General features: G+C 41.9%; 1 protein-coding gene across 5 annotated transcripts in view; it reads right to left on the reverse strand.

The window, feature by feature from the left end:
- The window catches only part of FARS2 (phenylalanyl-tRNA synthetase 2, mitochondrial), a 210955-nt gene that overhangs the window by 15132 nt on the left and 171224 nt on the right, over positions 1-24599 (reverse strand). Inside the window, exon 9 of one of the 5 annotated variants that reach the window (XM_081873107.1) lies at positions 10272-10531. The exons of the other annotated variants lie outside the window; for them this stretch is intronic. Within the exon in view, the coding sequence (XP_081729233.1) occupies positions 10486-10531 (46 nt within the window). The 3' untranslated portion in view covers positions 10272-10485. Of the gene's footprint in view, positions 1-10271; positions 10532-24599 lie in introns of those variants that run through there. 5 annotated transcript variants of the gene reach the window in all.

A 24599-nucleotide genomic window follows, 5' to 3' on the forward strand; every position in this document is an offset into this window, starting at 1 on the left:
TACATTGAGTGTCATTGGGTTCTTTCTTTCTTTCTTTCTTTCTTTCTTTCTTTCTTTCTTTCTTTCTTTCTTTCCTGGGGCCTTAATCAAGGCCACTAGTCAGTTGAAAGCTGTTGAAACAGCTGGAATTCTGTTTTCTTTGATCCGTTTAACATGGCAGGCAGAAACTTGTGCAGAATCTTAGCAGAAACTTTGGGGCGCCTGGGGCACTCAGGGAAAATCCATGAGTTCTCTCCTTCCATATGTCTCTTCTCATGCAATTATAGTGGTCACATGGACTCTTAAAAGTTCAAAACAGCCCTAAGATTAGCATTTAAAATCAAAAGTGTTGTGGGTTGGGGGATTTTTTTTATTCTACTGAATCTCTCTTCCATCTTCTGTCACCTTCTGCTTTCCCCCTAATCTTTTGATAATTTAAAATTGCTTAGAATTTAACCCGTTTGAACAAGATTGTTCCGTTCACCCTGCTAATTATGGCTTCTCCCATGGGCAACGTTAATTCCCTGCACAGAGGAGAATTCTTCAGCTCATTCAGAGATCAGTGGAGATGGGCTTCTGTAAATGCTACCTATGAAGTTGGGCTGGAAGTCACTCACTCATAAGCAGCCTGTAAAGTTGTGTTCAGGATTGCGGTCTTAGTGTCTGATCTGTGAGCTACAATACCAGCAAATGTGAGTGCAGGCTCAGGCAAGGACTACTGCAATGGTACACTGCAACCCTAGGACCTTCTGATACCTGCAGCTGCGTGTGTTGTCTGTTCCACACAATGTAGGAGTTCGGCCTTCTGGGTTGTGGAACTGACCCTCCCCTTGAATATTAGACATGTGCCATCTCTGATCCCTTTTGGACATCTACTGGTGACTCTTAATCTCAACGTGGGGTTTGAGCCCCACGTTGGGCAAAAGATTCCTGCATTGCAGGGGATTGAACCAGGCCTTTGTGGTCCCTTCTAACTCTATGATTCCATGATTCTAAGTTGGGCAAGGCTGAGTGCCAGAGAAAGTCAAATCAGGATCCAGGGGGCCAGAGGCAGTAGGGGGAGTTGGAACCGGGCAGAACATCAAGCTTGAGGAAAAAGGTTAGTGGCAGGATTGGAGTTGGCTTCTGCCCACTATATGACTTGAGATGGTTAATATTGGGGAAGATGCTCTTTTTGGTATTTGAATTGAGATTAAGAGTCTCATGCTCTGTCAACTGAGCTATACCTTGGATGGTCATTGTTCCTCTATCCATCTCCTGGACCAGGGGCCAGCTTCCCTGGGTTGGGCACTTAACCCAAGGGGAGCAGACCATTGGCTGCTAAAATGGGATGTGTCCTTTGCCTAATAGTCTCTGCGCATCTGCAAAGTACCTCTGCATCACTACTGATCAGCAGAAACCAAGGCATTCATGTATTGACATTACTAAGAAATGCTCCAATGCTTCAGAACCTACGCAGACATAAAACACACAGAAACCTAATTAACAGGTGGGCAAAAGATTTAAATGTAAAGCAAGGCAGTTTCTAATTTGCATCTATTCAACCCGTATCCCCATACAGCACATCCCAAACTCCCAAACACAACCCACATGTGTATGTATTTATTTGCTCATATTCCTTTTTTGAGTTTTGGACATCCATTCTAGTTTCATCTTAGTCCTGGGATGGGGAACCTTTTGGACTCCGACTCAAATCAGGCTCACGTAGCATGGCCAACATTCAGGTTGATGGGAGTTGCGGTCCAACAGGATAGGGTGGCCATCTCTGCCTCAGCATAAAGAAGTAAATCCCAGGATCTTGCTTCAAAGTAATTGAAGGAACATCTACCGTACTCCCATGTGCTGCTGCCCATGCACTAAAGTTATGTTCCCAGAAGCTTCTCTGGTATCTGCTTCCACTAGCTGAGGTGAGGCTGGTAATAGCTGGAAGGATATATGTTTTTGCCTATGGCACCCCATTTATGGAAGCCACTCTTTGGGGAAACTCACCTGTCACCTATGCTAATGTCTTTTCACTACCAGGCACTTTTCACTATCAATGTCTTTTTTATTTTCCCAGGCTCTCACCACCTGAACTGACTTTTATCCTGCTGTTTTATTTATTACTATTGTCCTATTGTTGTTGTTTTTTTACAATTGTGCTGTTGTTATCACCCTTTATTGGGTGATTATTTATTGAAGGGTAGTATACAAATTGAGGGGCTAAAACAGATTATTGCTATCTGCATTCGTACTACTAGGCTGTCCATTAAAAGATGAAATGTTGACATCTCTATGACACAAATGGTATAGATGGGGGGAAATCACAATGTTATTAATGTCTTGCCATGTTTACTATTCCCTGGGGCCCTGTTAAAAGTGTATTTGTTCTGCTTGCTTCTGTTTCTTCATGTTCACTTAAAAAAAAGTTTTTAGCATCTGTCCTTGAGTCTCCTCATCTCACACTGTCATCTTTTTCAGAATTTGAATTCCTTCTCTCTACACCTGCTGATCTGTGAATTTACTCTTAATTGAAATACTGCACCTTCATCTTTCGTTTTAGTTACCCTCATAGTACAGACGAAATCTTCAAATGTTTTGTAATCAAAGATTGGTGCAGGTATTCAGCAATGGCAGGGACATGTCTATATGCATAGGATTCCTACTGAATATGGATTATGCACAGGCAAACCATAGGGGTGGCAAGGAAATAAATCCATGCTGTGCTGCACAGTAATGCTGGCTATATATTATTTTTCAGGTTTACCCAGAGATAATGTTAATGTATTTTCTGATTTTCCTCTCTCTCCCTCCCCCCATACGCATAATTTAATAACTAACTCAGTGACTGTAAATGAAAAACTGGCATAGAGTTTGCAAACAAATCTGGCGTACACAGGAGGCACATTAAGGACTAATTTTCCTCTTTAGAATTTTAACATGCACAAAAGCACAAACTCGTAAAAAGCAACATGGCAATGCAACATCAGTAACGTTCTGCAGGCGTGCACAATGCAAATAAAAATCAATAAAAGACAACTGAATAATGCTAATTAAAGCGTGATTTAATCAGCTAGCAGTTCTGAAATTTCAAAAAATAAGAAACAACGCTGCATCAGAGCAAAACATGACAAGTAAATATCCCGTCTCTGCTTTAAGATGATATACTTGCTAAAAGTATTTGCTAAAGCTACAAGCTGATACGACTGGTGCCTCTACAGAAGCCCTGGTTGATCTGTACCTGGATGGCCCAGGCTGTTGACAGTTGCCTTCTCCTGCTTGATAAAGCCTGCCGGGCTTCTTGGTACACACCAGAGCTGGGTACAATGAAATGAGCTGAGAAATGGCTTTAACCCAAGTGGAGGAAAACTCCAAACGAAAGCCTCTGGACTCTAGTGGTGCTCACTACTGAGACTTCTTGGTGGCAGGGAAAGCGGAGCAGACGTATTTTGCTGTTTTCATGGCATTCTCACTAGGCAATTCTGAGATTTTTCTGGATAGCCTGAGGCCTTTCACATTCTGGCCTAAAGGAGAGGGAAGATTTAGCGGTGGCCCACTGTGACTTGTGAATCATTTTGAGGATAAAATCACTTGCATCTGCTGGGACTGGGACTCTACTACTACAGCAGGCAAACCTCAGGAGGTATCTAGAGCACCATTTAGTCTTGTTTTGTGGGAGGAATTTCTACTAGTACGGCATGAGGATGTGGACAAGGCGCTTAGATAATTGCAGGTGACTACATGAGAAGAGAAGACTCCCTGGAAAAGACCCTGATGTTGGGAAACAAGGAGGGCACAAGGAGAAGGGGACAACAGAGGATGAGATGGTTGGACAGTGTTTTCGAAGCTACCAGCATGAGTTTGACCAAACTGCGGGAGGCAGTGGAAGACAGGAGTGCCTGGCATGCTCTGGTCCATGGGGTCACGAAGAGTCGGACACGACTAAACGACTAAACAACAACATGTGCTCTGGATCCTCGCTCCAAGTTATGGGTGGCTACAAATAGCAAGGAGGGTACTGCTGGGCAGGGAAGTGAGTAATGCCTTTTTATGAGAGGGAGTGGTCCCTGCATGCCTAAAGACAGCAGTGGTAAGAAATCCTCCTTGGATTTTAATAATAATAATAATAATAATAATAATAATAATAATAATAATATTGTCCGGTCGCAAATTTCCCATCCTGAATAAAGTTCCTGGGAAGGCATTCAATAGCCAGTTCTGTGGTATTTCATCTTGATAAGTCCCTTTGAGGCTTTTTGTTTTGTATAAAGCAGCTAACAAATGTAATATATCAATCAATCAATTATAACAATGACAATCTCCACCCCCACCCCCCGTCTGGTAAAGAATTGAAATTGGTATGTTAGAGCCATTGCTGATTACGTTTGTACTGTCTGTCACATTTTCTTATCCATTACCAATCAATCAACCTTTTTATTCGACCGTCACTCAGAAAAAAGAATACAAATACATTTGTCAATACACAGTTAAAACATCCAAGAAGATTTTAGAGCTTAGCCAACACTAAAAGGGCTAAACAGATAGCCCCATGTCAATACAGTCAAATTTGGTCTTGCGACGCTTAAAGGCTAAAAAAAGAAATTTGGCCACCAAGAAAGGTATAGCTCTAGTGACATTATTCAGCAAGTGTAAAACCTGGTTTTCTCCGGGTAGGAAGCTAAGTTGACATAGGAGTGGGTCTATAAAGTTTTGTCTAAGCTCTGCATAAGAAGGGCAAGTCAAGAGAATGTGTTCGGTGGACTCAACCACACCGATAGCACAATGACAGGTTCTCTGGGCGTATGGTACTCCCCTGTACCTTCCCCACAATATCGCAGAGTCAAGGACATTTAATCTAGCCGCTGTAAGAAGTCTGCGGTATTCCACATAGTGGATTTCTGCAAGGTAGGGGGCTGGTATGGTCCGATAAATCTGGTCCCCTAGGAACATCCCAGGTTTTACCTGGGCTATGTCCTCTTGTCTGGCAATATCACTCAGTCTCCGGGAGATCACATCTCTAGCTTGATTGTACGTCATAGACTCAAAGTAAAGGTGAGACAATCCACAGGATTGAACCTCGTTAATGACCTCCCTTTCCCACGATGATTGAAAATCATCCCTCAATATCAAGGGGGCAACACCCACTGGTTTAAAACAAAGCTTGAGCCATAGCCAGAGCTTCGTCTTCAAGGCCACGTACCGTAGAGCTTGCCAGCCGACCTCTAATCTCATGACCACACCCGCTACCGAGGGGGGAATCCTAAGGATGGCTCTAAGGAATCGCGTTTGAATAGAATCCAGTTTCAAAAAATCCCTACGGGAACCTAACGAGATGCCCACCAAAAGAAGGGGGAGGATTTTCATTTGAAAGAGTCTCAAAGCTAACTTCACTGATTGGGCCTGATTCTTAGCATATAGAGATCTAATCTGGATGGCTGCTTTAGATGCATTAGTTGTTATATAGTCTCTATGGGCCAGAAAAGATCTATTTGACCGTATTACTTGTCCCAGATATTTAAAGCAGTTAACCTGCTCTACGGGAATCCCGTTCGTCGACCATCGATGGAGTCTCGGTCGGGCAGAGAAGACCATGATCTTGGTCTTAGCGTAGTTGGGTTAGAGCTCATGCTGAACACAGTATTCATGTAGAGCTTGCAACATTCTCCTCAGTCCAATAGGGGATCTGCTTATCCATTACAGTGGTACCTTGGGTTGCGAACTTAATTCGTTCCGGAGGTCCATTCTTAACCCCAAACCATTCTTAACCTGAGGTACCACTTTAGCTAATGGGGCATCCTGCTGCCGCCACACCACCGGCACGCAATTCTCATCCTGGGGCAAATTTCTCAACCCAAGGTACTACTTCTGGGTTAGCGGAGTTTGTAACCCGAAGTGTTTGTAACCTGAAGCGTTTGTAACCCGAGGTACCATTGTACTGTCGTTGCAGGATTTTACAGAGCTTCAAAAATGTGATTGTATTTTATCTTACTTGTTGTTAGCTGCCGTCGGCAACACTGGACAGAAACAAAAGGTATAAACTAGAGGTGTGAATCAACTCCGTGTGCAGCCCAAATTATGAGGCACCTAGGGGCGATTCAGGAAAGGTTTGCACATGGCCAAGTCATACTGCGTTGTTAACATGGTATCCTGAGTCAGACCAGGAATTCTGTAAAGGTCAGAGTCATTCTGTGGACTCAGGTACCTGAGATCTGCTGCATTTTGCCATTTCAAATAAAGTGACCACATTTTTTAAAAAAGCAAATACAAGCAGGATAGGAAAATTCCCTGAGTTCAAGTGGGGAGGGGAGGCGGGGAAGAGGCAGGGCTCATTCATTTTGAGGGACAGGTCTAGATTTTAATCACAATGGATTAGTTTCCTAAGGCACTCCAATCATAGTGTGATTTGGGGGCGAGGGAACGTTTTCCACATGGCTGCTGTTATTCTGAAAGCAGGGTGTTTAGAAGAGGAGGAGGAGGAGGCAGACCATCAGATTTAATGGGTCTGACTCGATCCTGAACGGCAAGTCAAATCAGGAAGTCAGTGAGGGGGTAACAAATCAGATCAGTTGCTTCGCAATGAAAAAGACGCAAGGCAAGTCTTGTGGCTGGATCACATCCATCCATCCATCCACCCACCCATAAATAAATAAATAAATAAATAAATAAATAAATAAATAAATAAATAACCAACCAACCTCTGTTTGACTAGGGATGAAAGTGGGAGAAAAGAAGTGTACACCACAAGTATCAATGGCTTAGAGATGTGGTGGCCATCTGTGGATGAAAGGGTTCTTTCCATTCTGATATGTAGCCTTCCCACAACCCAAGGCAATGCACACCTTGGGCTGAAAAAGGTTCCCTACCAAACCCACCGCTGCCTTCTTATACCATAAAAGGGTAAAGGGACCCCTGACCATTAGGTCCAGTCATGGCCAACTCTGGGGTTGCGGCGCTCATCTCGCTTTATTGGCCGAGGGAGCTGGCGTACAGCTTCCAGGTCATGTGGCCAGCATGACTAAGCCGCTTCTGGCGAACCAGAACAGCGCACGGAAACACTGTTTACCTTCCCACCAGAGCGGTACCTATTTATCTACTTGCACTTTGACATGCTTTCAAACTGCTAGGTTGGCAGGAGCAGGGACCGAGCAACAGGAGCTCACCCATCGTGGGGATTCAAACTGCCGACCTTCTGACCGGTAAGTCCTAGGCTCTGTGGTTTAACCCACAGCACCACCCGCGTCCCTCTTATACCATACCAGTGTATAATTACTGGATTCTTACGAAGCAGAATACTTTCATTCTCCTCTTCTGTTGCTGCTAAGGCCTCTGGCAGGCTTGTAGTGTTGCCTTGAATTATTTCCTTTCCTGTCTCTGAAGTTGTGCCCTTCTTCAAAACTCCAGCTGTTATTTGAAGGAGCAACGTGCAATTGCCCTATCGATCTCCACCGCAGAACGTGTGCTAGAAGCTACCTCGCTAGAGTTACATTTGCTTTGCTGGTTGGCATTTCCCTGTTGCACAGCTAGGAGCTTTCCTCTCTCCCCTGGATATTTCTTCCCTCAAAGGAACACAGTGTGCTGCTGGAGATGCGTGAGATCCTAACAGGCAATAGTCCCACTAAGAGGAAGGTAATGTCCCACACCAGTCTACTCGGGATCAAAACGTCTTGTCTCATATCACTGAGCTTCTGAGAACAGATTTTTCTTCTCCAAATCAATTTTAAAAGTATCATTTGGAATCACTCCACGTGATGGAAGCCTAAAGATATCAGAATTGTCTCTCCCTTCTAGTTCACCATTCCTCAACCAGTGAGATGCATCAGAAGAGCAGAGTCTTCAGAGATTTCCTGCTCCCGGCTTCTTCCAGAGTCCTCTGTTAAGGGGAAGAAACTCCTCTCCCACACAGTTCAAAGTTGTGTGGCAAGTCCCCTCCCCCATGTGAAATGAAGACACAGGACACATTATTTAAGGTTAATGGGCATAAAAAGGCCACAACTTTATTGATTACAGGAATAGGAAGGTATTAGTCTTAGGCATTGGCTCCTATTGACTACCCGGCATGGAGACCAGGAAGGGTTATCCACAAGCCGTGGAGGTCCTGTTGAAGTACGCCAACTAGGATCCCACGGGTGTCACCGCTCGGGGGCGTGCCGGAGGCCCTTACCTCCCTAGGTTTTGGACAAGGCAACGCCCCCCGGAGTCCTCTACTGGACTACCCTTTTCATTGGGGGAAGGTGATGGCGCTTCCTTCCCCCTTCATTTGCATAACAATTACTCCTGCCAATGCCTAACCGCCAATACCGAGGAAGTTGTGATGTTTGCTACAAGGTAGGCGAAAAAACCAAAAGGCTGGAAGTGCGCCAAGTTGGAAAAATTCCTACCAGGCTCCTTGCGGCGACCAACCGAAGTCCATAGCAAGGTCATAGCTAGCTAAGCCTAAAGGGTGGGTGGAATGGGAAAACCGGTCAGCTGGAACGGGGCAAAGAGGGCGGTCCCCGGTCGTGCCTGGCCTTAAATGGGCCAGGCCACGCCTCCCTAGCCCGCCGATTGGCGGGCAGGGTTGCAGGCACGCCCAGGGATTCCCTTGTTCTCGCGGGGGCAAAAAGGCCATCCCCCGCGTGTGTGGGAGGGGGTAGCCCGCAACCCCCTCTCCTCTCCAGTTCGGAAATGGCTTAATGAAGTGTTTACTGACTCCACTCACAAAACAAAGCTAAACACTACTATCTACTACACCCTATTTTCAGCTCTTTTGGTCTTTGAAGTAAATATACATATGCACAGAGAGATCCGCTAACAAAAATTTTTGGGAGGCCCCATTGGAGAAAGCACACCTTGGGTTACAACCTGTTTTGGTTTACAAACTGACCTCCGGAACGGATCATGGTTGTAAACCAAGGTACCACTGTACATCCAATGGATTGTTATAAATAGTCAGGTCTGATCTGCAAATCTCTATGTGTTAGGTATTTTGGATCTGATCGTCCATAATTTGTAATACCACTTCATGCCCAGCAAGGATGCTGTCAGTAGATGTCACCTGGTCTTCAGCTTTGACTAAAATCTCCAATCCTCCAGCCTTGGGCTCAAATGAAATACCCATCATTATCTATAAACTTCCTTCTGAATTAGCCAGTGACACTGCTATCACTGTGGGTTTCTCAAACCAGGAGGAGAGGTGATACTGGTTTGGGAAGGAGCTAATGAGACTTGGTCAACTTGTGACAAGTTAGTCATAACTAAAGTCAAGTACCTTTGTTTTTGGTGGAACTTACTTCCAGCTAAATTTAGCTGGATTGGGGCCAGAAATTAGAAGGTAGTAACAAATGGAGAATTTGTTTATAAATAATGTGGATTCTACGTTGAAGAATGAGGTAGCTGAATTTGCAGATTTACTAGTAAATGCTTTATATTATATTATTATTCCAGTTTGATCTTCCTATTATTTTTTTCTTGACTTGTGACTTCATTAACACATTTCTAAATAAAATCAGGGCACAGAGTTTGGAGAACGTACTGGAGAGGGCAACTAGAATTATGATGGATGATTAAGCATCTTTCATATGAAGAAAAGGTTGAGGAATTCAGACGTGTTAGTTTTTAAAAAGATGAAAACTAAAAAAGAGAGTGAGAAACATAACAGAGATTTATAAAATGATGAAAGCCATGGAAAAAGCTAATAGAAATTTATTCTTTCTCAAAACTCTAAGGACAGATGAAACAACTTTTAAAAAAAGAAGCCCTTCTTCACACAAGCCATACATATTCAGATTGTGGCATTCATGGCTAAACTGGTGTTTAAAGAGAATAGATGAGTAGAAAGAAAGAAAGAAAGAAAGAAAGAAAGAAAGAAAGAACATGTGTGACCATAAGACAGTATGCCAGATCACTGAAGGTCAGACGTGGCTTAGTCATATTTTATCTGTATGCTTCTCCTAGTTAGAGCACCTTGCTGTTCATAGACTAGACAGGTCACTGCTTGACCCAGTAAGGATACTACACTTGATCTTAGCCAAAAGGCCGAGAAGCGATACTGTGACCCAGTAAAAATAGCTCTTACTAGGAAAGAAGAAAGCAAACATTAAAGATTTAAAAATGCTGGCAAAACCCCTGAGTTTTGGAGCCCCTCTGCATGCTTCGCTTCCCATGCAGTTTTTATCTGGCTTCTGTTTATTTCCTTATTTCTCGACTACTGTGTTACAGTAGTCCATTTTGCTGGGTTCCACCTCTGCAGCAGCTATGCCCAAGGGGCAGGTAAAACCATCCTCTTGTATTGTTTGTATATCCATTTTTATAGTGTGCAAAGCTCTTTGTGATCCTTCAGGTTGAAAGACGCCATAAAAGTGTCATTTATTTGTTTATTATTATCTTTATCGCTATGGAATATGATAGAAGCGCTGCTCGGAAAGTACAACGAACAGGATACTGTGCACCTCTCAGACAGATGTGGTGCATGGCAAATCATCTAATACACTGGTGAACGAGCTACAATGCCCTTATATGTTTGTTTGTTTGTTTGGTTGGTTGGTTGGTTCAGTTTATTTGCTGGGAATATCCGTTTGTCAGGTGGGTGGCATCCCTACTGGGGAGAAACACAATTATGCATGGTGATCAAAATGTAGTCATTTGGTTTGCTTGTGGGAGCCAGGTTCAGAAACATTCTAGGTCCGTTCCCTGCAAATTCACATTTCTTTCTTTAAAGATAAGCCTTTTCTTTAAAGAGACATAATGTCTGGGCAAAGTATTCTAACCAGCTGCTTAAAATGCTCCTAGCTGTCCTTGTCAAGGAATGAGGAGGCATTGGTGTAACTAACAAGCATCTGGTAAACTGAGACGTTTTGTAAGTTGTTATTAAAATGTTGATTTTATTAACAAATAATAATAATATAAAACAGGGTTGGGGAACCTCCAGGCCACTGGCCTAACGAAGCCCAACAAGCAGCCCCATCTGGCCCACAAGGGCATTTCAGCCAAGCCACACCCACCTGCCCTGCAACTGATGTCAGGTGTGCGGCAGGGAGAAAGTTAGCTGAGCCAAAATGGACTTTCCAGGCACCATCAATCACCTTATTGTTGGTGCCTGCAAAGTGCTATGCACAGCCTTGCAGCCCAGGACATAACACTCTGAAAAACACTGCTGAACAGGGCCAACGATCATGGGGTCTTGTGAAGCCCAGTGCAAGGCGTTCAGCTGATTGATTGATTGATTGATTGATTGCATCTTGCGGAGTGCTACATACAGGGATGAAAAAGCTCTGACAATCAGCTGATTGTTGGTGCCTTGCAAGCCATATCTTTGCTTGCAATCTGATGCATTGTGATATCAGATTTCCTCCGAAGCAAACCCACTAAAGTTAATGTGCCTATGTCGGCCATGTCCGTTAATTTCAATGGGTCTACTCTGAGCACAACTAACGTTGGATGCAACCACCTGTTTCCAAACTAAATATCTATGCTCTGAGCTGCAGTTTGCACAGGCACACAAGTTCTGATACATGAGACTGCACCGAGGCCACACAGATTATTTTTTGGCTATCCAAACCGACTGGTAAAAGGGTCAGCAAACTTTTTCAGCAGGGGGCCAGTCCACTGTCCCTCAGACCTTGTGAAGGGGCTGGACTATATTTTTTTTGGAGGGGGGGGATGAACAAATTCCTATGCCCCACAAATAACCCAGAGATGCATTTTAAATAAAAGGACACATTCTACTCATGTAAAAACATGCTGATTCCTGGACTGTCCGCGGGCTGGATTTAGAAGGCGATTGGACCGGATCCGGCCCCCAGGCCTTAGTTTGCCTAGCCATGGAAAGCTATCTGCTGCCATTGACGGCTCTGAGCTATGTCACATGGCATGCACCTCTGAGAAGAAACAGTTTAGGACACACTTATTTTAGTACCTTACATGACAGTGCCTGTATCCCAATGACATTGGAATCTCACTGTAAGGAAATATTATTTGAAGGATGCATTATCCTAAGTAGCCTCTCCTGGGCTAACCTTTTATACACAGTGGTGGGTGCTGTCAGGTGTCTTTACAAGTCCAGACATAAAACTAAAAGAGAACAATGATGGCTGGGTGGGAGTGCTTGACATTCTTCCGATGTGAAATGCACAGCCCTCAGCTGCCAACTGGCTTGATATCTGCTCTGCAGCTCGTTGCAGAAATGAAACAACAGCTATCTTTAGGATAGTCAGAAGGGATGGGCGTAATAAAGCTGTGCTTAGTACTTCTCTGTGTTTTACAGCGTTGAGCACTGCACAAACATTAACTAATTAGCAAAGCATTTCACAATGCCCATGAGAGACAGGTCAGTAGCAATTTATTGAGTCAGACAGGCTAATGCAGGAGAGCTGATTTGCTCTGAAAAGTGTCTAAAAAACCTGGCACAGTGGGTGTGTTGTTATCAGAACCAGATGTTTAAAATAAAATGTTCTTCATTTGCAAGTCAAAATAAAACAACAATAATAGTAATAATCCACTGCACCCTGTGAATCCTAAATATTAACCCTGGGCATAGAAAGTCATTTGTGTTCGCTTCTAAAGAATAATTATGAGCAATAAAGGTTATGATAGGGCAGATTATGACCTCATTTGTAGTCATGCAGTTCCCTTTATATGTGCTCCTTTTTTCAGCCAAGAAATTGCTATGGCTTCAATGGGAACTGCAGGGCATTCTGAATTCCTTACTGCTAAACCACATTTTATTCTCAATCCTAATTGGTCCCCTTTCCAGCACACCTCCTTCATTACTGCCCGATGGGCCTGTTTCTCCAGAGGCAAGAATTTCCAGTCTGACCCAATCAATCAAAAACAAAAGAATCCACACCACCAAAATGTCTTTCTGGAGAGCATCCCAAATACTTGTCTGGTCCTAAAATCCTACAGATGCAGGCAATTCACACCTGGCCAAAACCCCATTCCCATCAAATCTTCATTGTACACAAGCTATTAATGCTTTATGGCAGTGCCTCTCAGGCTTGATAAGACATTCCAGAAATTTCAAGCCTCTGTCAAAGATACTGGGACATTATTGAGAGAAAAAAGAGAATCATAGAATTGTAGAGTTGGAAAGCACCCCAAGCGTAATCCAGTCCAGCCCCCTGAAATGAAGGAAGCTCAACTAAAGCATCCATGACAGAGGGCCATCCAACATCTGCTTAAAAACCTCCAAGGGAGGAGAGGGAGGCTGTTCCACTATCAAACACCTGTTACCGTCAGAAAGCCCTTCCTGATATTTATTTTTTTATTTTTATTATTTTTTTAAATTTTTTATTGAAGATTTTCTTAATACAATAAAATAAAAACCAGAATAAACAGAAAACAGAACAAAAAGAAGGAAAACAAAAAACAAAAATACAATTAACATCTTATAATAACCATATTTTCTTCGCTTTTTGGGCTTCCTCACATCTCTCGCTCCTGCGTTCCAAAATTATACAATTTTAACCAGCAAATTATCACCTTGTTTCCATTCTTATTCTATAGATTGCCAATATTATGTCCCTAACTTTGAATACTTTTATCTAAATCTTGAATACCCAATTTAAACATGATAGTTATTCAAAGTTTATTTTTCTCTTAAATTCACTTATTCTCATATTCTTTTCAACTAGCTTAATGGAGCCGTGTTATTTTCAATCTCGCATCCTTCTTAGCACTCATATAATTTACAATGTTTTTGTAGATAGTCCTTAAATTTCTTCCAATCCTCTTCCACTGTTTCCTCTCCCAGGTCTCGGAATCTGCCGGTCATTTCTGCCAGTTCCATATAGTCCATCAGTTGCATCTGCCATTCTTCCAGCATGGGCAAATCTTGAGTTTTCCAATATTTGGCGACAAGTATCCTTGCTGCTGTTGTAGCATACATGAAAAAAGTTCTGTCCTTCTTTAACACCCTCTGGCCAACAATGCCCAAAAGGAAGGCCTTCCTGATATTTAGTCAGAATAGCCTTTCTTTTAACTTGAATCCATTCATTTGGGTCTTGGCCTCCGGAACAAGCTTGCTCCATCTTCCATGTAATAGCCCTTTAGATGTTTGAAGATGGCTATCATATATCCCAGAGGTCAGCAAACTTTTTCAGCAGGTGACCGGTCCACTGTCCCTCAGACCTTGTGAAGGGCCAGACTATATTTTGAAAAAAATATGAACGAATTCCTATGCCCCACAAATAACCCAGAGATGCATTTTAAATAAAAGGACACATTCTACTCATGTAAAAACATGCTGATTCCCGGACCATTTGCGGGCCGGATTGAGAAAGCGATTGGGCCAGATCCGGCTTCCAGGCCCAGGTTTGCCTACCCATGATATATCCTCTCAACCAGGGTTTGTTTCCCTGTTGGCGAAAACAACCAGAGAAAGCATAACTGCTGCTCTGAGGCCCCTCCGTTCTCATCCTACAAAGAAAGGTCTCATGGGAACGAGATGTACAGCACCTTTTGTAAGTTTCTAAAACCTACGGGAGCATTGATCCTTCCAGGCCTCTTATCTCCCTGTGATCCTCTATTCCCATGATGACTAGAATACCCCCTAGAAGGAGAAAGCAAGACCTAGACATCTTGTTTATGTGACTATCCTCTTTGGTCCTGGCTCCCTTTTAAATTTCATATATGTGTTTGGAACAGCTGACTAGGTGGCATGCAGCTGGTCTCTTCTTGCTCACAGTGGAAGGGATCCTCCTGCAGGGAATCTGCAAAAGTGTTTAGTCCATGTAATCCCCACCCCAGAGTTCTTACTTCCAGGGCCACTTGGCCCCGAGGGCAGAAGTGCCACAACACGCAGGCAGAATGTCATTGGTATAGAAAGGAGCACTAGCATAGAGTACTTCTATAATAAATTACATAATGGTTTATTTATGAAACCATGTAACAATGACAAATATTTCTCTGTTTTAGGCATGGTACCAAAATGGAATTGCTAACTAAGTTAAAAACCCAATGAACCATTAGAGTGGAAGTTGTAATTAATCAATCACTTAATTACTACTACTACTACTATTACTACTACCATTATTAATTAATTAAATGTACATCCCACCAGGCTGGTATATATACAAGTGATGCAATATCTTAAAAACAGTTCCAACCAATATGCAGACCAGGAAAGATTTCAACTTAAATGCGTTGTTGGAAGAGGAAGGTCTTCAGTAGGTGCTGAAAAGGCAACAGGGACATCTCCTTTCTAATATTGAACAGGAGGGAATTCCAAAGGGTAGGAGCCATGACACTAAAGGCACAATCCTTTTATTGTGCAGAACAGACCTCCTGATGAGATGGTATGTTTAGCAAGCCTTCACCTGAAAAGCACAGTGATGTCAGGTATCCTGGTCGAGTGATGTGAGGTGAGAATATTCTCTGGAGAAAATTCTCTGCTAGAAAATTCTCCTGGCGAATATTCTCCACAAACTGTAAATTCTAATGGAAGAACCAGTTTTACAACCCATATTTTAAAAATCTAGTAAATAATAAGTCAAGCTGTGATACTGCCAGTGTAAGTAATGAATTGCTATTTTTTTAATCCAGTTACATTACTGGGCATTGTGTTATTCACCATTGAGAGTTCTGAAATGTGAGCTACAGAAAACCTTTTTCTTTTTTAAGTTTTAAAAATGCTATTCATTTAGTTTGATGAACATTTGAATTCGTATGTATTTCAACTATATGTAATAGCCTTTTTTCTATTTTGGTGTGACCTTATTCTTAGCCTTATTCTATACCCTTGGCCATACAGTGTGATTTTTTTATTTTTATTTTTTTACAGAAAGTAGTTTTAATGCTTTATACACTTAAAGTACCTAGGCCTATACAATTATGTGTAACAGCATGTGAGGTGGCCTTGATTTAAACAGCTGACGCTTCTATAGTTTTATTTAGTGCTGGTAACTGGTTTTTGCAGTGCCATTCAATGGTACAAGGTGCCATTTACCAGAGACTGACATACTGAAATATATTATCATATAATGATAATATATTTAATGTTAATGGCTTATTTTTTATATGTATGCATATAGTTTTGTTTATCAAGCTGTGTTTTAGTCACCAAAACAGTTATTAAGCGTTAGAGCTATTAGAAACGCAAGATAGCCTATTACTGAATTTACTTGTATCAAACCTTAACATGCCAATTGTATTTTTTGACTTGTCCTATAACATGTACATGTTCTAATGGAAGAATAAAATATGATTTGACTGAGTTTCCTTATACCAAATCTTAACATGAAATTACTGGTGCCATCACCTTAGAATGGTTTAACTTTAACTATAAAATATGTTTTACTTTTTAATTTGATATTCTCCTATTTTAAATGAAAATTCTCTAATATTCTCATTAATCGAGAATATTCTCCAAAAGATTATTTTTGAGAATTTAACATCACTATCCTAGTCCCCTGCTGCACAGGGCTTTTATACACCAAAACCAGCACACTGAACCTAGCCTAGCTAATTGGCAGTCGGTACAATTTTATTATCATCAGCATTTCCTGCCCCAGTGAGCAGACAAGCTGCTGCTTTTTGCCCTTTCGCTGGACACATTGGCTTAGAAAAAAGGCCAACTTATTTCAGATGAACTTATTTCCAAGAAAGCACAGGTCTCGTTGTTACAGCCACTGTGGTGAATCTGCCTCTTGTTGGGCTGGGAACACCATTTTGAGCTAGTGCCCTCACATGCAGACCTCCAGCCAAGGCTTCAAGTGTGGATTGCTCAGCACTGGAGTTCTTTGTCTCAGGGCCAAACCTGGGAAACATGTGAAACAGGATTAAAGCACACTGCCACAAAGCACCTTGCCTTTCCCTCATGACAGTCCTATCTCCACTTGCTTAAAATAATAAAAGAGCTGGAGGACCAGGGCAAACGGCACAGCATCCAACCATAACTCTGTTTTTACAATGTCACCAATGGCCCAACTGTGATTGCAGAAACAGCAGTGTGCGTCTACACCAAATCATATCAATTGCCCTGACACAGAATGCCCTCCAGGCTGCCCCTTATGATATTGTGTTAAACCCTTCTGGCTCATTGGAGTCCTAAGGCTCTATTTCTGGCAGTCACGCACAGCAGCATTTTTAGCAGATTTTTGTCCTATTTTCCCCAAACTTTTGAATCTTCCATTCTTGAAAGAATGGGGGGGGGGGGATGAAGAGGGGGGGAAATAAAAGGAGGTTCAGGTATGTTCCTATGATGAATCAGCCAGAAATGCAGGCCAGGTCAATTCAACCGTATTACACACAGCTTTGCCAATGTTCTGGTTCTGCTGCCCACATAGCTCCATTGTTTTCTGGCACACCAGACCAGGCTGCTGTGAAAATCATTCTGATAATGCCAAAGAAGAATATATTATAAATTAAATTGGTGAGCTACCAGCAGGAGGTAGGAAAAGAAAGAAAAAGAGAACTGGGCTGTGAAGCGTTTGATGTCTTGGACTGTGTTTTTACAAGGTTTTACTGCAATATAAACAGATTTGGCATGATAATTGATACAAGGATGAGAAGAGCAGAAAAATATGCAAAAAGCTCTTAGGGGAAGCACTTAGACACAGCGACCCTTTTGCTTATTTACATGGGGACCATTCTCATAAGACGGCAGCCTTTGTGTGGTGGCTGTTTAGGAGCGGTTTGTGGTTGTATTTGAGTCCTGAACCATCACTTCTACATAGGGAGCTCACATGTAGCCAAGAAGGTTTTTGTGATGGTCAATGGCACTTTTTCAAGTTGCTGCCATGGCAGAAATCACTCCATCCATTCTGAGAAATTCACACACAAAGGACATGATCCATACTGCATATGGATCATGGTAATGTCATATCCTCCAACATTTCTCTGATGAAAATAGGGACGTCCTATTCAACAACAACAATTGTTGTTGTTGTTGTTGTTCCCCCCTTTTGATTGGGTTGCCCCAGCCACTCTGACCAGCTTCCAGCATATATGAAAACATAACAAAACATTAAACATTAAAAGAAAAACTTCCCAATACAATGCTGCTTTCAGATGCCTTGGGGGTTGCATAACTTTATACCCTCCAACATTTCTCTGATGAAAATAGGGACGTCCTAAGGAAAAGCAGGACATTCCAGGATCAAATCAGAAACCTGGACGGCTTCTGTAAATCTGAGACTGCCCCTGGAAAATAGGAACACTTGGAGGGTATGTACTTTCTGAACCAGCTCTCTCACTCACTGTATTCCAAGAAATTAGGAACAGTCTAAGCGACACAATATTTTTATTTCATCTCATCACATCTCATAAAAAGATAGCTACATGATCAACCTTCACCTTGTGATGAAATATCTGAGATGAAGTCCTAGCTTAGGCTATGGCGGGGTGGGGTGGGGGCAAGGTTATAGGCAAAAGCAGGGAGCAGAGGAAGGACAAAGCAACAACAACAACAAGTGGTTAACATCTAAAAATCTCAAAGCAGTGTGCAAGAGAATAAAAGGCAAATGCCACTGTAATTGGTAAGATGCAATAAAATTCATGACCCACAGCTCCTCTAGAATGGCTTGAGTGAAGTGTTCAGCATTTAGTGAAAACACAAAATTCTTGGCACGTTCTTTTTTTTGGGGGGGGGGATGTTTCACGTATCACTTCTCTCCCACCCAATGCCACCTTGCAGAAGAGAAGTGGCAGCTGAGGTTTTAAGATATGAGGTGGAATCTAAATGTGTACTTCTGGCCTCAAGGTTACTCAGAGAGACAGAGTAATTTCCCCAAAGCCAATCTCCGCCAGCTTTATGGCCAAGCAGGAAATTGAATTGAGGGCTCCACGCACTGAACTACATTGGCTCTCTTTTAAGTTCTAAGATGCATAAATACTCCTAAATGTTGTCCTCTGAAGTAAATGTTTACCTCAGAGTCTTCACCCTTTTGGTATGGTTGGACTTCTGTGGAAGAAAAAAACCCACACCAGTAAAAAAATTACACTATCAGTTGTGTGTGTTAGGAACAGTCAATTCCAGCCCTAGCAGCAAAAAGGTAGTACTAAGGGAATAGTATTACTAGTCACCAACTAGTCTGTTGTTTAAATCTAGGCTTTAGATGTCGTTATTTGCATTTTTATGTTTCCCACAGGGAATAACAATATAACATTCAGTGAAACTATATATGGCAAAGGAAAATGGCAAGTGTCTCACATTCTTCCTTTCCATCACATTGTCATACCAGATCATTCATTTCCCCAGAGCTGCTCCCAGTCCTTAAGCTGCCGCTAGTGGGAGGTATGGGCAAAATGGGCCAAATTATGTCATTTCAGTGTTTCAAATGTGTGGATTCTGAGAGCTGTGTTTCTGTTTCTTTAAAAAAAGTAAGGAAAGCAGAAGATGTGTTTGTTTAAAAACACATTAATAAATAAAGCAGCCAGGACTTTGGTGGCAAAGGGGTGGAAGGAAGAAGGAGTCCCGACAATTACTGATTGGCTTAACAAGCTACAAGGATTTGCTGAAATTGCACAGCTGACAAATAGCCTGAAAGGCAACTCAAAACAAGAAATTATGGAAAAGTGGGATAGATATATATTCAAAAATACAGTAAAGGTTCACTATATATGCAAGCATTCGATTGACGTTGGAGAGAGACTGAGTTGAGAAACAAAACCAAGGGTACATATTGATATAGGAATGTATTAGATAAAATGTAAAGAAATATGTAATAATAAGAGTACATTCATTTGTAAAAAAAGGAATATACAACAGGATAGACAGGAAGTCCAAAGTGTTGGTATATATATGATTTTGGAGTAAGTTTGGAATAGCTTTTTTTGTTTTGTTTTTTGTTTTTTGTTTTTCTTTACGTATATAAAGTATACATACAGGCCGAAAATTACAGTATAATAAGTTTTGTGATGTAATATGACAATGTCTGATGATGTAACGTAAGAACTTTAATAAATAAATAAATAAATAAATAAATAAATAAATAAATAAATATGAATGAATGAATAAAGCATTTTCCTAAGAACACAGAAGAATAGCCCTGCAAGGACAGATGTGCAGTTCAGCAACTGGTTTCCCAAAGTTACCAATCTAAAGGAAGCCAACATGCAGAACGCAGAGACCTTCTCCTTCTTTTGTACCCTGCAACTGGTATTAAGAGACATGCTGCCTCAGAATATTCTGATATTAGTGCCTATCAGAATCGATAGGGTAGATAGTGAGAGAAGATGACTATCACCATCAAACTGCTCCCCAACCAAGTTATCAACTTCCCAGTGGCATGTGAAAACAGAACAGTGGGCAGGGTGGTTTATTTGGCCAGAACCAGCAAGGAGGGGAATTTATTTCCAGCGGCAGAATGCAAATAGTTTTACCCAATATGTATGGGTGCGCACGTGTAGATAGGTAAAATATCGTGCGCATACACCAAGGCAACGTATTTCGATGTGCTATATATCTTCATCTATGCTCGCTGTGCTCAGAGAAGTAAAACGACATGTTTTCTAGAGCAGGGATAAATTAGAACCGCTGTGGGCGTGATCAGAATAGCACTCTCTCTCTACCCCCACCCCCCAGCAAGTCTCCTCAGAAACTACTAAAGAGTTATCTGTATTTATTTCACAAAAGTCTGCACCTGGCATAACAGTACTTTGACAGCAGAAACAAAGCCCCATTAAAACCTGACACGCTATTATTAAAACGCACTTTACAGAACACACTGAAAACTATCACAAACTAGTGTTGCATTAAGGTTAGGCAAGGCGATGGTCTTAAAAAAAAATCCTGGTGGGCATATGTTCTTCTTAGGTTTCTTTTATATTGTGATTATGAACCAGCTGGTGTTGACAGCTTCTCCTCAAAAAAAGAAAAAAAGAAAAAAAGAAAAAGAAAACCTGGTAGGAAGTTTTACCCCCTTACCTATCTCTGTGCTTTCACATGTTTACAGAACACATATATAGAACAAACTGGCTGTGAAGTATTTGAAGAATATATTCGCAATAGGAATTTGTGAAAAGTGAGACCATACAAGCTGCCATCATATACCCACACACCTGGGAGAAGGACCCACTGTCAAGTGGCAGGGGAACCAACGCCCACAGCAGGTTGCCAAGAACAGATAAGACAAGGAAAAGTCCTTGCCATCTGCTTTTTTTATTTAATATTTACAGAGAGGAGAGGCTTGGGAATGGAGCCTCTTGGAATAATGGCGTCGTCCTGAGTAAATCTCCCCTCCCCTTCTCTCCCGCTTCCTCATTCATCATCTCTTCTATGAGTGGCGCTGAGACCTTTGCTTTCCTACTTTTAAGGCTTGTCGGGTTCTGGAAGATGGTGGGTCTGGAATAGTGATAACGTGTCACTAACTAGTGATAATGTGTCAGCCAGCTGCTCCGGCTCTGCCTCCTCCTCCTCTCCCATTATTTCCCAGCTTTCCCCCCTCATCTTCCTCTGAGCTGTGACCTCCCTCAAACCCCTGTTGTAATTCTGAACTGTCTTCTTCTTCTCTGGAAGGGTCAGGTCTCCACTATTCCTCCTCTGCCCAGTCCCTGACACCCACTGAATCCCATAAATTATTATATATAATTAATATAATATAATATAATATAATATAATATAATATAATATAATATAATATGATATAATATAAAAGGTAAAGGGACCCCTGACCATTAGGTCCAGTCATGACCGACTCTGGGTTGCAGTGCTCATCTCGCTTTATTGGCCGAGGAAGCCGGCGTACAGCATGACTAAGCCGCTTCTGGCAAACCAGAGCAGCACACGGAAACACCGTTTACCTTCCCGCCGGAGCGATACCTATTTATCCACTTGCACTTTGACGTGCTTTCGAACTGCTAGGTTGGCAGGAGCAGGGACCGAGCAATGGGAGCTCACCCCGTTGCGGGGATTCGAACCGCTGACCTTCTGATCTTCAAGTTCTAGGCTCTGTGGTTTAACCCACAGTGCCACCCGTGTCCCATTATAATATTATAATAATATAATATAATATAATATAATATAATATAATATAATAATATATAAATGTTATAATTATATACTGCCCTTCATTCAAAGATCACAGGGCTATTTGCAACATAAGTACTTCCAAGTAGACATGCACAGGATTGTGCTGTTGGATATTTTAGCAGGGAAAGAAGAATTTTATATTAGCCATATGCCTACTTCTTCCTCAACAAAACAAAGACTGCAGACCTATACCTATTTAAATAATGCAATTAAAGTTACTTTCACACACCTGGCACCTGAGTGTTTAAATAGGATAGGGAGGAGTCTATCCTACTGTTTTTAACGCTGCGGCCCTTTAAATGATAGCTCAGTTGTGCAAGATCCACTTTTCCATACAAGATGGAGTACAGCTTGTCTTCTCCTGCTCCGGAGGGTAGGACTTGAACCAACGGCTTCAAGTTACAAGAAAGGAGATTCCGACTAAACGTCAGGAAGAACTTTCTGACAGTAAGACCTGTTCGACAGTGAAACGGTTTCCCTCAGGATGTTGTAGGCCCTGCTTCCTTGGAGGTTTTTAAGCAGAGGTTGGATGGTCATCTGTCATGGATGCTTGAGTTGAGATACCTGCACCTCAGGGGGTTGGACTAGATGACCCTTGGGGTCCCCTCCAACTCTACAATTCTATGTATAATCAAACTTAGCAGGTGAGAGCCTAGGAACAGCCTTCCTGGATCAGACCTAAAATCCATCTCTTCCAGGCATTTTCCCCCACAGTGGCCACCAAGTGTCTCTGGGAAACCCACAAGCAAGATATGAAGGAAAGAGCTCTTTCTCCCTCTTGCTCCCTGGCAACCAGCACAGAGAGACAAAGTATCCCTGAAGCTGGAAATAGCATATAGACACCATGATGAATAGCCACTGAGAGCTTTATGTGTCTGGTCCTCTTTTAATGCTTTCTTTTTTTAAATGATCCAGTACGGTGTCTTGCGGCAGCTAACCCTGTGCACTGTTGTGTGAAAAATTACTCACTTGCTACCATCCTGGATCAATCGGTATCGCCGGATGACCACTAGGCACTACTATTACGAGAATAGAAGGGGGGGGGGACCTCCACTTTTCTCAAAGCATGTAGGATTTTATGAACCTCCGTAATGCTCTCTCTTACCTGCCCTTTTCACATTTAAAAAGTGTTTCTCAAAGAAATCGTTCCGGGGTGCATGTGCGTGTGTACACTCAGCCCTCAATGTGTGTCGTGACAAATTAACTTTCTGTAGGTGAAAGTGAATCAAGGTACGAGCCACCTTCACGTCTAAAGGAGGTCCAGCAAAATGTTTTTAAAGCTAATTTAATTGCTGAAACATATTACCCCCAAATGCTTGAGCTTGAAATGATTTGATTCCTTATGGACATTATTAAAACACACAGATCTATTGTACATTTCAGGGACATTCTGTCAAACATTAGAATTTACTCTGGAATTAGCCAGGGACTTGATGTTTGAAGTCTGCAAATAAATGTAAATCAAGTTCAGAATGAGTATATTAAAATGATGATTTAAAAGCACTTCAAAGGCTAATTGAAAGCTGATTAATCTAAATTTTGTTTCATGTCTTTTGCCTTTGTACACTGAAAGTTATGGTAACTTCCCTGCAATCAGTGCTCCAGGAAAAAAAACCCACAGATATATCATACACACAAACATGCTTCTCTTTGCTAATTTTTTAAGTTCAAAAGAAAGAAGCTAAACTTTATACGCATAAAAAATAATGTGTGCTTTCACAGCATGCTACATTTGCAACCAAAAGGCCAGAATATATATTAATTTTTTTACTTCTGCGTGTATGTTTATGGGAAGTTACCACAGATTTTGATGGGGGCTTTTGCATTTTCAGCCCCATTCTAAACAAGGAAAGAGATGTTGGCTCTACTGAAGGTTCATATATTTTTAAGAACCAATAGGTCAATATATAACCATGTTCTCTCTGAACCAGGGATGGCAAATCTGCTTCAAACCTTGGTTAGGATGTGAAACCTAACTGGTGTCAGGGCTTTCCACCCCCCCAGCCAGAACTCAGTTCCAGCACCTCTCAGGTGGGCGCCATTGCCATTATAAGAGAACAAAGGAGGCGTCCACGGTTATTTTTGGCACCCCTTCTAGAAAAAATAGCTCCGGTTAATTATGGTCAGCACTAGTGCAATAAACCATGGTTAAAACAAGTAAGGGGGAAGGGAGCACATAAGCCTGTGGTCCACACCAAAACTCTTAAGCATGGCAAAGTTTAGCAGCATTACATATACACTAGGCTCCAATATAAGCTTGCTCTTCCTTCTATTTAAGTGATGGAAGATAGGCAAGTACTGATTACTTTCATTTATTACTCCTGAGGCTGCATCATTTTTCTTTCAGGACTAAACTGCGGCAGTCCTTTGCGCTTCAATGTGACCTGCATTAGAAAACTTATTATTCACTCCTATCCATAGTAAAAAACAACAACCCTGAAACTAATGCAGCTAGTAGTTAATTTCAAAAACATATCCTGCATTATCAGAGAACTGTAGGGGCTTCACAGGTCATCTAGGCTAATTTCCTACTAAGAAGGAATGACTCCTACACTACCCATCCCTCCCAGGGGCTCATCTAGCCTCAGATTCAAATAACGCAGCAACAGGAGATTCTTCACAACTTCTCTAGTCTGATTCTTCTGCTAGCCAAATCATGCCTATCATTAGAAAAGCTTTCTTAATAGTCAACAAA

This window comes from Podarcis erhardii (assembly GCF_964252035.2).
Source record: "Podarcis erhardii genome assembly, chromosome: 8".
In the NCBI taxonomy this organism is placed as follows: domain Eukaryota; kingdom Metazoa; phylum Chordata; class Lepidosauria; order Squamata; family Lacertidae; genus Podarcis; species Podarcis erhardii.